This window comes from Ranitomeya imitator, chromosome 5, assembly GCF_032444005.1.
Source record: "Ranitomeya imitator isolate aRanImi1 chromosome 5, aRanImi1.pri, whole genome shotgun sequence".
Classification (NCBI taxonomy): Eukaryota; Metazoa; Chordata; class Amphibia; order Anura; family Dendrobatidae; genus Ranitomeya; species Ranitomeya imitator.
In genome coordinates this window covers 271,018,909-271,031,878 of record NC_091286.1, presented here as the reverse complement: position 1 = coordinate 271,031,878, position 12,970 = coordinate 271,018,909, and the positions used below count along the sequence as shown (strand labels likewise).

General features: G+C 43.8%; 1 protein-coding gene across 1 annotated transcript in view; it reads left to right on the top strand.

Annotated features, from left to right (window-relative positions):
- The window catches only part of HDAC2 (histone deacetylase 2), an 85,078-nt gene extending 72,355 nt beyond the window's left edge, over positions 1-12,723 (top strand). The window contains exons 9-14 of the mRNA XM_069726158.1: positions 573-713; positions 3,248-3,356; positions 3,657-3,787; positions 4,897-5,052; positions 12,230-12,287; positions 12,417-12,723. Of these exons, the coding sequence (XP_069582259.1) occupies positions 573-713; positions 3,248-3,356; positions 3,657-3,787; positions 4,897-5,052; positions 12,230-12,287; positions 12,417-12,447 (626 nt within the window). The 3' untranslated portion in view covers positions 12,448-12,723. The remainder of the gene's footprint in view (positions 1-572; positions 714-3,247; positions 3,357-3,656; positions 3,788-4,896; positions 5,053-12,229; positions 12,288-12,416) is intronic.
- Positions 12,724-12,970: the final 247 nt, after the last annotated feature.

Sequence of the window (12,970 nt, the reverse complement as noted above, 5' to 3'; positions counted from 1 at the left end):
CTTTTGCTATGGCTTATCAGTGTGTATTCTTGTTTTTTTCTATTGAAACGCATGCGTTTAAAAACGCAAGCAAACGCATATGCTTAAACGCATGCGTTTACATAGACAGCGATACGTTTTTTTGCCGCAAAAAAAACCTCTAGAAATTACTACATGTTGCATCTCCGCAACAAAACGCAAGCATAGAAACGACGCATGCGTCGTCAAACGCGGCAAAACGCATGCAAAAAAAAGCATGCGTTTTAAATGTTAAGTATAGGAAAAAAACGCATGCTTTTTTTGCGCTGTAACGCAGCGGCAAAAAACGCAAATGTGAAACCAGCCTTAGTCATGAAAATACAGAAAAATGTTTAATTATATATATATATATATATATGTATATATATATATATATATATATATATATATTATTAAATAATAATATAATTATTATTTATTTATACATGAGTATTTTTTTGCATTTATCCTTTAGTTTTAGGTAACCTACAATTATTTCTCATTTTACAGAGATTTTGTTTTTCATATTGTTCGTAAATAGAATAGTATTGATGCCAAAACATTGATTTTCACAGGTCATGCAAAATGTGTTGAAGTTGTAAAGACTTTCAATTTGCCACTCTTGATGCTTGGTGGAGGTGGGTACACTATTCGTAATGTTGCTCGCTGCTGGACATACGAGACTGCTGTTGCACTCGATTGTGAAATCCCCAATGGTAAGTCAATTTAATTAAAGTCTAGTATAATAATTAAAGTCCATTCATAACATGTTTCATGCCAGATCTTAAAAATCATCAAATGGTCTGTCTCTAAGATATTAAAGGAGTATTTGGATGATGGACATTATGCTGTATTTAATAGTTAACTAGAAAATGAGGGATGGTCCATAAAGGGGAAAGGAAGAAGGAGAGAGACATTTTTCATTGAGATGGCAAAAGCCTACTAAGAGTATGTATCTTTAAAAGGATTTTATAGGTTTACGTTTTTTTTATTTCATAGGTATTCTCTATGTAAAAATAACAAACATCAACGTTACTTAAGGTACCTTCACACATAACGATATCGTTAACGATATTGTTGCTTTTTGTGACGTAGCAACGATATCGTTAAGGAAATCGTTGTGTGACAGCGACCAACGATCAGGCCCCTGCTGGGAGATCGTTGGTCGCTGAACAAAGTCCAGAACTTTATTTCGTCGCTGGATCTCCCGTGGACATCGCTGGATCGGCGTGTGTGACACCGATCCAGCGATGTCTTCACTGGTAACCAGGGTAAACATCGGGTAACTAAGCGCAGGGCCGCGCTTAGTAACCCGATGTTTACCCTGGTTACCAGCGTAAAAGTAAAAAAAAACAAACACTACATACTTACCTACCGCTGTCTGCTTCCGGCGCTGTGCTCTGCACTCCTCCTGTACTGGCTGTGAGCGTCGGTCAGCCGGAAAGCAGAGCGGTGACGTCACCGCTCTGCTTTCCGGCCGCTGTGCTCACAGCCAGTACAGGAGGAGTGCAGAGAAGCAGAGCGCCGGGCACAGACAGCGGTAGGTAAGTATGTAGTGTTTGTTTTTTTTTACTTTTACGCTGGTAACCAGGGTAAACATCGGGTTACTAAGCGCGGCCCTGCGCTTAGTTACCCGATGTTTACCCTGGTTACCCGGGGACTTCGGGATCGTTGGTCGCTGGAGAGCTGTCTGTGTGACAGCTCTCCAGCGACCAAACAGCGACGCTGCAGCGATCCGGATCGTTGTCGGTATCGCTGCAGCGTCGCTTAATGTGAAGAAGTCTTTACCCCGTACTGCTTCAGCACTGTTACTGCTATTATCCCCTGTGTTTGTTGACATAGTAGCAGTGGAAATGACTTGACTACAGCACAACGACAGCAGTAGGGGGTAAATGAGACCAATTTGGTGCCACTCATTATGGCAGATATGTGCAGATGAGATTTCATTAGCGCCACTCGCCTCTCACTGCAGAAATAAGTGGTGCCTGACAATTTTTTTTTATTGTCCCAAGTGTCAGCACTTAGCAAGTAGAGCCAGTATTTCCAACCTGTCTTGGTCTACCGTCCTCCTCTTACTGACTTTCTCAGCCTACACTCCTCTTAATCCTGCTGCCATTACCTGGACCCACCCTCCTCCTCCTGCTCTCATCCCCCGGCCTACCCTCCTCCTCCTGTCATCCCTTGGCCTACTCTCCTCCTGCTGTCGTCCCTTGGCCTACCCTCCTGATGTCATCCCTCGGCCTACTCTCCTCCTGCTGTCGTCCCTCGACCTACCGTCCTCCTCCTGCTGTCGTCCCTCGACCTACCGTCCTCCTCCTGCTGCCATCCTTTGGCCTACCCTCCTACTGCCATCCCTCGTCCTACTTTCCTCCTCTTAATCCTTTTGCCATTACCTTGACCCACCCTCTTACTGTCGTCCTACTGTTTTCCATTGGCCTACCCTCCTACTCCTACTGCCAACCCTCAGCCTACCTTCTTCCTCCTACTGCCATTCATTGGCCTACCATCCTCTTATTGCTGTCCCTTGACCTACCCTCCGCCACATACTGTCGTCTCTCAACCTACCCTCCTCCACCTGCTGTCCTTCGACCTACCCTATTCTTCCTACTGCCATTCCTCTGCCTACCCTACTCCTACAGCCATCCCTCGACCTTCCCTTCTCCACCTACTGCCATCCTTGGTCTACCATCCTTGGCCTACCCTCATCCTTTTACTGCAATACCTCAACCTACCTTCCTTCACCTACTGCTGTCCCTCGACCTACCCTCCTCCACCAATTGCTGAACCTCGGCCGTCCCTTTTCCAATACTACCACTACAAACTAGGATGTCGGGGTCATTATGAAAACTGCCAGCTTTTCTACCCAATGTTGTGTCATATTTCCAATAAAAAGCTGCATTATTTTGCCATTTTCATTGTCTTGACTTGAGGAGGTGTCTAATACGTTACCTTGATGCCTCCCTAGATCTAATTTGTCAGGCTGCCACTGGGAGCCCTCTGCATACGCTTCTAAGGCACTACCGGTTGCAACTTAATTCTCTGCCTGACTTGTCCTTTAGATGTAAAGTCTTAAAGGTAGAGTTCCTCCATTATATATTCACTGTCTAGAGTTCTTGCAAAACACTGAGGTGTGGAGAAGTATGTCCTCTTTTATCTGCTCTCGGTTCCTGTCTATGGCCATCTTTAGTCCTAGACATGTGAAACGTTTCTGCTGGATGATGTCTTGTTTGCTTTTGTTTTGTCTCCCCAGAGCTGCCGTACAATGATTACTTTGAATATTTTGGTCCAGACTTTAAGCTTCATATTAGTCCTTCTAATATGACCAATCAAAACACTCCTGAATACATGGAGAAAATAAAGTAAGGACATTTTGGGTAATATTACATACAGGGAAAATATATCTTTGTACCTTGTTAGCCAGTAGATGCTGGGTAATATCTATCTACTGGGTAATATTAGATCACTGACATTGCCAAGCAGTAATTTGCCAGTAAACACGTATCTGATTCTGGATCCATACTTCACCAGTAGGCCTTGTTTTTGTAAAATATATTGGCCATATAATCTAATAATAAAATTAGATATCGATCCTTAGACATGTGCCAAAAAAGAAAATCTGCTGAAATGTGTTGTGGTATCTGCTTATATCTTGTATTTAGGCAGCGCCTGTTTGAGAACCTGCGTATGTTACCACATGCTCCTGGTGTTCAGATGCAGGCAATACCAGAAGATGCTATTCAAGAAGACAGCGGTGATGAAGAAGGTGAAGATCCTGACAAGCGTATCTCAAGTAAGTTGATTTATCTTTTGTGATGAAATTCAATGGTAGAATTTAATTTAAGACATTAAGGCTACGTTCACATTTGCGTTGTGCGATGTGGCGTTGGCGACGCAACGCAAACAAAAACACACAAAAACGCACGCTAAAACGCATAGTTTTGCGACGCATGCGTCCTTTTTTGCCGAATTTTGGACGCAAAAAAAATGCACCTTGCTGCGTCCTCTGCGCCCTAACGCTTGCGGCAAAAAAAATGCATGCATCGCAAAACGCATGCAAACGCATGTCCATGCGCCCCCATGTTAAATATAGGGGCGCATTGCGCATGCGTCGCCGCGGCTGCGCCCGACGCAGCCCGGCAGAACGCAAATGTGAACGTAGCCTAACTCAGTCAGCACCCCTAATGCCGCGAAAGTATATCTTGCCATGTAAACTAGCCAAGTATCTATGAGCCATACCAGTGCCGTAAAAGAGTCAGAGAAACCGTTATTTTAACTTTATTTCATAAATCAATAGAACACATGGAAATAAGCAACTTTGAAATATATCTTATCTGAGAAATCCATTTCTTTCTCTTCTTAGATTGATCTTTCACTCCTAATTTCTGGGTAAAATCTGCCTTCAGAGAGTACAGATGTTCACATTACTGAGATAGGAGGTGACAAGTGGTGCGTATAAGGCTCTATGGAGAGGAGGGCGTAGTGGAGGCAGTCGTTCTGCAAGTAATGACAGTTCTAGTTCTCCATTGAAGTTTATGAGCATCAACTGTTATCTTCTATCTCAGTGATGGGAAAACCTGTATTCAACGAAGACAGATTTTACTCATGGATTGAGAATTACGAGAGTGAATGCCCATTCCATTAGGAGAACCGGATATCTGTAATCCGATATATTACAAAGTTCTTATTTTCAAATGTCCTATTGATTTCTGAAAAACAAAAAATTAAAAAGGTTACTCTTAAAGCCCCTATAGACAATATTACATAAGATTTCCAAAACCGTTAAGTGAAATTTAGACTGAAAAACATTATTTGGGTCCTCCTGGAATTTCATGGAACAATCCTTCAATGTCTTCCAGTCCTGTGATCTTCACATTTTTTTTTCTCTCTGCGATTTTCTAGTACGAGCATCTGATAAACGGATAGCATGCGAGGAGGAGTTTTCAGATTCTGAAGACGAAGGTGAAGGAGGGAGACGTAATGTAGCTGACCACAAAAAGGGACCCAAAAAAGCAAGACTCGAGGAAGACAAAAAGGAAACTGATGACAAGAAATCAGGTAAGGGTCTCGGAGATCTGCACAGTGTGCACAATTAGGCAATTTGTATTTGTGATGATTAAGTTTATAACTGAAAGGCTACAGTGCGGTTAGGCAATCCAGCATGTTAATAAACCTAGAATTAAAGGGAACCTGTCACCCCGTTTTTTGAGATTGAGCTATAAATACTGTTAAATAGGGCCTGCGCTGTGTGTTCCTATAGTGTATGTAGTGTACCCCGATTCCCCATGTATGCTGAGAAATAACTTACCAAAGTCGCCGTTTTCGCCTGTCAATCAGGCTGGTCAGGTCGGGAGGGCGTGGTGACATCGCTGGTTCTTCCTCAGCTTTACGTTGGTGGCGTAGTGGTGAAGACACAGCGCGCGATCTGCGCTGTCATCCCTTTCGTCGGTGGGGGCGGCCATCTTCCTGGGGCCGTGCGTGCGCAGATCGAGTGCTCTGCTGCACGGGGCTTCAGGAAAATGGCCGCGGGATGCCGCGCGTGCGCATTAGAGATCGCGGCGGCCATTTTCCCAAAGCCGAGATGCAAACTGAGATGCATGGACATGCGTTGTGCGATGCATGCGTTTTTTTTGCCGCAAGCGTCGGGCGCAGAAAACGCAACAAGTTGCATTTTTCTTGCGTCCAAATTTCGGCAAAAAAGTACGCATGCGTCGCAAAACGCAGCGTTTTTGCGTGCGTTTTTATTTGCGTTGTGCGTTGCGTCGCCGACGCAGAGGCGCACAACGCAAATGTGAACGTAGCCTAAGCGCTGTTCCCCAGCGGCATATGCTGAAGCCGGCTCTCATCATTCTCCTCTGCTCTGCCGGCGATCGGCGCAAACAGAGGAGAATGATGTGAGTTATATTAAAGTCCAAATCATGACAGCAGGTGGGGGCTTTTGGGACTCTTACTGCCATCATCCGACACCTGCTGTCTCTAATAACAGTGACAGCAGGAGCGGATGATCACGGAATTCCTCAGCTGCTGCCTGCGATATCATAAAATAAATGAATGAAAAACCGGGTGTTGGTTCCCCCTTATTTTCTTGAACCAACCAGGCAAAACTCACAGCTGGGGGCTGCAACCCTCAGCTGTCAGCTTCAGCAAGGCTGGTTATCAAGAATAGAGGGGTCATCATGCTGTTTTTTTGGGCAGCTGCGGGCTGCTGTTTTTAGGCTGGGAGGCCTATATCAGTGGCCCCTTACCAGCCTGAGAATAGCAGCCCCCAGTTGTGAGCTTTAGCACGGCTGGTTGTCAAAAACGAGGAGGGCCCCACACGTTTTTTTAAATTTATTTAAATAATTTTAAAAAACTGTGTGGGGACCCCTCTATTCTTGATAACCAACCTTGATGACAGCTGAGGGTTGCAACCCCCAGCTGTGAGTTTTGCCTGTTTGGTTCAAGAAAATATTATTTTGTTAGATCGCAGGTGGAGGCTGAGAAATCATCCGCTCCTGCTGTCACTGTTATTAGCGGCAGCAGCTGTCGGATGATGGGAGTAAGGGTATGTGCACACGTTGCGGATTCCATTCTGCAGAATCCACAGGTAAAACACCCTGCATTTTAGCTGCGGATTTTGTGCGGTTTTATGTAGATTTGACACGCGTTTTTACACCTGCTGATTCCAATTATGGAACAGGTGTAAAACGCTGCGGAATCCGCACAAAGAATTGACATGGTGCGGAAAATAAACTGCGTTTCCGCGAGGAATTTTCCGCAGCATGTGCACTGCAGATTTGGTTTTCCAAATCCGCAATGTTTGCACAGACCCTAAGAGTCCCAAAAGCCCCCCACCTGCTGTCATCGTTCACACTTTAATATAACTCTCATCATTCTTCTCTGCTCGCGCCGATCACAGGGGAGAATGATGAGAGCCGGCTTCAGCACCTGCCGCCGGGGAACAGCGCTTACTGTAGTGCTTCTTCCCTGGTGCCGATGCATGTCACACGGAGGGACTACGTCTGTACGTGTCTCCGGTACCTGTGAAAACTGTCACCACACGTACCGGAGACACAGACGTGTGAAAGAGGCCTAAAGCTGTGTGCACAAGGCGTTATTTATATTCCAGCATAGCCGTTGAGTTTTCCTAGGTGGAGGCGATGCAGCAAAATACCGGCGGTCGTTTTCCTGAAGCGGCTTGACCCTTTGTTCTTGCAGCCAGCAGCAGCTCTGAACCGTGTATAATCACCATGCCACTTAAACACTCCAGGCTTTTTTGAGCCCTAAATTGGTTAAAAGAAGAGACATAAAATGGAACCCCACAGCAATGTCATTTTGACACTATTTTAATTTTATGGGGCGCTTTTGCAGCACATGGATTCCGGGCAGATTATGCCTGAAAAAGACATTGCACGCACATGGCCTAAATCTTCATTCAAAACTCCTCTAAAACGTCGTTTTCTGCTTGGAAAGCTCTGCAAAATTACTCTTTGTGCATTTGGAATCTTATTGTACCAACCGAAAGTCATGTTGCCAGGTTTTTATTTACCATACAATGAACACTGTAAAAACTAAACCCAAAACAACAATGGCGGAAATTTTAAGTTTTGGTTTTTTTTGACATATTCACCCCACTTGAAATATCTTTTTCCCTTTTTTCCCTCTTGGTACCCTATATGAAGAAATCATTGGCATCATTCAAAAGTAGAACTTGTCCCACAAAAAGCAAGACCTCATATAGCTTTGTTGATGGAAAAATGGAAAAAAAATGGTGGCTCATGGGAGGGGAGGAAAAAACCAAAACGTAAAAATAAAAAATTGCCAGGCCCTTACCGACATTGGGCGTAATAGTACACCAATGTCAGACTCCTTTTTTGGTGCGGGCTCTGTCGCTGAGCCTGCACCTTTCCGGGCACATAACAACTGATATACAGTGGGGCAAAAAAGTATTTAGTCAGTCAGCAATAGTGCAAATTCCACCACTTAAAAAGATGAGAGGCGTCTGTAATTTACATCATAGGTAGACCTCAACTATGGGAGACAAACCGAGAAAAAAAAATCCAGAAAATCACATTGTCTGTTTTTTTAACATTTTATTTGCATATTATGGTGGAAAATAAGTATTTGGTCAGAAACAAAATTTCATCTCAATACTTTGTAATATATCCTTTGCTAGCAATGACAGAGGTCAAACGTTTTCTGTAAGTCTTCACAAGGTTACCACACACTGTTGTTGGTATGTTGGCCCATTCCTCCATGCAGATCTCCTCTAGAGCAGTGATGTTTTTGGCTTTTCGCTTGGCAACACGGACTTTCAACTCCCTCCAAAGGTTTTCTATAGGGTTGAGATCTGGAGACTGGCTAGGCCACTCCAGGACCTTGAAATGCTTCTTACGAAGCCACTCCTTCGTTGCCCTGGCGGTGTGCTTTGGATCATTGTCATGTTGAAAGACCCAGCCACGTTTCATCTTCAATGCCCTTGCTGATGGAAGGAGGTTTGCACTCAAAATCTCACGATACATGGCCCCATTCATTCTTTCATATACCCAGATCAGTTGTCCTGGCCCCTTTGCAGAGAAACAGCCCCAAAGCATGATGTTTCCACCACCATGCTTTACAGTAGGTATGGTGTTTGATGGATGCAACTCAGTATTTTTTTTCCTCCAAACACGACAAGTTGTGTTTCTACCAAACAGTTCCAGTTTGGTTTCATCAGACCATAGGACATTCTCCCAAAACTCCTCTGGATCATCCAAATGCTCTCTAGCAAACTTCAGACGGGCCCGGACATGTACTGGCTTAAGCAGTGGAACACGTCTGGCACTGCAGGATCTGAGTCCATGGTGGCGTAGTGTGTTACTTATGGTAGGCCTTGTTACATTGGTCCCAGCTCTCTGCAGTTCATTCACTAGGTCCCCCCGCGTGGTTCTGGGATTTTTGCTCACCGTTCTTGTGATCATTCTGACCCCACGGGGTGGGATTTTGCGTGGAGCCCCAGATCGAGGGAGATTATCAGTGGTCTTGTATGTCTTCCATTTTCTAATTATTGCACCCACTGTTGATTTCTTCACTCCAAGCTGGTTGGCTATTGCAGATTCAGTCTTCCCAGCCTGGTGCAGGGCTACAATTTTGTTTCTGGTGTTCTTTGACAGCTCTTCGGTCTTCACCATAGTGGAGTTTGGAGTCAGACTGTTTGAGGGTGTGCACAGGTGTCTTTTTATACTGATAACAAGTTTAAACAGGTGCCATTGCTACAGGTAATAAGTGGAGGAAAGAGGAGACTCTTAAAGAAGAAGTTACAAGTCTGTGAGAGCCAAAAATCTTGATTGTTTGTTTCTGACCAAATACTTATTTTCCACCATAAAATGCAAAAAAAATGATAAAAAAACAGACAATGTGATTTTCTGGATTTTTTTTTCTCAGCTTGTCTCCAATAGTTGAGGTCTACCTATGATGTAAATTACAGATGCCTCTCATCTTTTTAAGTGGTGGAACTTGCACTATTGCTGACTGACTAAATACTTTTTTGCCCCACTGTATATATACAGCCGACATGTGGCTGCAACTGCCACTGGTAGAATCACAATCCATCCATGGCTGTTAACTAGTTAAATGCTGCTCTCAATTTCTGACAGTGGCATTTAACTCGCACTTCGGAAATCCTGCCCATCATTGAGACCATCGCGTGATCATGGGTCACTGATGGGTTGGCATGACAACCAGAAGTCTCCAGCAGACCTCTGATTGTCACTGCCGGCTTGCTGTGAGCACCACCCGGTTGTTGGTCGCTCATAGCAAGTGAGCATTTCTGCTACATACAGGTGATCTGATCATCACCTGTATGTAGCAGAGCCGATCATTACAGCTTCTAGTCTCCCATGGAGACTATTGAAGCATGAAAATAGTAAAAAAAAATGTTTTTAAAAATATTAAAACAATTAAAAACATAAAAGTTCAAATCACCCCTAAAAATAAAACACTAAAAAAAATCAAACGTTACACATATTTGGTATCGTTGTGTTCAGAATCGCCCGACCTATCAATAGAAAAAAGAATGAACCCAATCGTTAAACGGCATGATGAGAAAAAAAGGCAAAACGCCTGAATTACGTTTTTTGGTCGCCACGACATTGCATTAAAATGCAATAACGGGCGATCAAAGATCATATCCGCACCAAAATGGTATCATTAAAAACATCAACTCGGCCCACAGGAAGTAAGCCCTCACCTGACCCCAGATCCTGGAAAATGGAGACACTATGGGTATCGGGAAATGGCGCATTTATTTTTTTTTTTAACAAACTTTGGAATTTTTTTCACCACTTAAATAAAAAAAACTAGACATGTTTAGTGTCCACGAACTCGTAATAATCTGGAGAATCCTAAAGGCAGGTCAGTTTTAGCATTGAGTGAACATGGGGGGGAAAAAGCCATAAAAAAAACAACTGTGAGATTGCACTTTTTTTGGCAATTTCACCGCACTTGGAATTTTTTTCCGTTTTGCAGTACACGATATGTTAAATTTAGTGATGTCGTTCAAAAGTACAAACTCGTCCCGCAAGAAACAAGCCCTCACATGGCCATTTTGACTAAAAAAATAGAAAGTTATGGCTCTGGGAAGAAGGGGAGCAAAAAACGGAAAATGGCCCCGGGGTTAAGGAGATTTTCTTGCTTCGGAAAACCTCTGTCCAACAGCTGCAGGAAAAAAAAAAAACAAACAAATGATTTACTCGCCCTGTGACATCATCTGCAGCACTGACATCACATCTGCGCTGCACCACAGCAGAAGCTCGGCACTGGACCAGGGGAGAGCGTTTTAGCAGGAAACAAACTGTGGTTTATGCAAACTGCTGCCGCGGGACGAGGTTTTCCGAAAGGGGTTAAATTGAATAATAAGAAAACAGGTCTTTAATCCCGGACGTTCACTTCCTTGTCATACACGTTGTACAAATATTGACAGACTTATGGCTGCCTGGCTCAGTTGTCAGATGTCTCCTACAGTGGACGGGATGTAAGATGTGAGTGATGGCAGCGGTGGGATTTTGGGCTCCCATCTGAGGTTAGTGAGGAATAAGACGACTACATGCAGTGGTTTCTCCCTCTGGGGATACAGATAAGGACTATGTGACCAAATAATTCCCAAATTGGACATTTCCATAGCAATGGGCTAAATCAAAGCTGAAAATTCGCAAAAAAAATCTATAGTTTTCTAGAGGGTTTTTTTCAGTAACGTCTTGTAACATTTCCCTTCTTAAATGGAAGACTACCTCCGCTCCTCTAGCCTTGGCGATCAGCTGTGTCTATTCTGACTCATGGGGGCCAAGCAAGTGGGCTCTTTCTATCATGCCAGTGCCCTGATGGAGGTACAGATATAATCTGGTTATGGTATAAATCTAAACCATGCAGTGATTTTCTATTCTATTTAGTTTGCACTTATATTATTTTCTGTATGATTTTTTTTTAAAGGTAACCTGTCACCAGATTTGGCCGATAGGAGATACATCCATCACCTTTCAGGCCTGATATACAGCATTCTATACTTCTGTATATCTGCCCCCAACCCAACCTGTAAGAGAAGAAAAATAACTTTTATTATACTCACCTGCGGGGCGGTCTGGTCAGAGGGGCATCACTGGTCTTGGTCTGGCGCCTCCCATCTTCTAGCGATGCTGTCCTCCTTCTGTGCTACTTATCCCTGCTTCATCCACACAGTCTCCCCAGAATCACGCTCCTGCGTTGGCGTACGTCTGCCCTGTTGAGGGCAGGGCAAAGTCCTGCAGTGCACAGGCGCCAGGAAATGTCAGAGAGCGCCTGCACACTGCAGTACTTTGCACTGCCCTCGACAGGGCAGAAGTACGCCAACACAGGAGCGCAATGCCGGGGAGACTGTGGATGATGTAGGGACGCGTCATTCACACCAAGCAAGAATGAGGGCGGCAATCGTAAGAAGATAGGCGCCGGCCAAGAACCTCAACATCCATTGGACCACACCGCCCCGCAGGTGAGTATAATAAAAGCTCTTTTTCTTGTCTTGCAGGTCGGATTGGGGGCCGATATACAGCATTATATTATAGAATGCTCTATATCAGGCCAGAAAGGTGGTGGTCTTATCTCATATTAGTGTTAATATATGCTGAACTTGCCTACTCTGGATTTTTCAACTATGCTGGTTGGGCGTTTCATTCTAACAACTACTACTCTTTCAGTATCCCTCATTTCTTAAACTTCGAAATCAATGTCAGTTCTTTGTTAACAGACGTAAAGGAAGAAGATAAATCAAAGGAGAATGCTGTGGAGAAAATGGACACCAAAGGGTAACTTTATTTTTTGCTCCATTAGTAATCTGGCCCTTATCTACTATGTGGCATTTTAGGTCCTGTGCCAATAATCTAGAACTTTTGTAAGGTAAATTGCTCCCTTTTTTCCCCCTTTCTCTTAAACAGTGTTAAGTCAGAACAGCAAAGCAATCCCTGAGATGAAGCGAATTTTTGAATACTGTCTGAAGATGGAAGTAGAGTATGCCTCATCCCCGACCTTCTTACAAGAGACTTCTGATTCTGTCCCCTTAGCACTTGGCATGGACCGTATTTATTGTAAAACGGTATCGTTTTCCTGGCAGGTCGTATTGAGTTTTCTAATTATGGAGCAACATTTCTTATCTTTGCCATGCTTTATGTAATAGTATTTAAGATGAATGTGTCATGTTTCATGTCTTAAACTGATCTATTAAAATGCCTTTTTTTGCCTTTATTAACTGTGGCTTTTTTTTTTTGCCCTTCCTTTATTGAGGCCGGGTTCAATCGGCAGTGTTAAAAGAAAAATTGAGTCCTCATGTAGCTTCTTGGACTCGTCATATCTATTCTCTGGAATAGTGCATGCAGTTTTTTCATGCAGAGCATCAGTTTGTGAGGAAAGAAGTACTACAATTGTTCTGGGTGCTGTCCATGTTTGGGGTATTGGCGCACATGGACCAAAATCACGCTTGTCTGAACAAGGC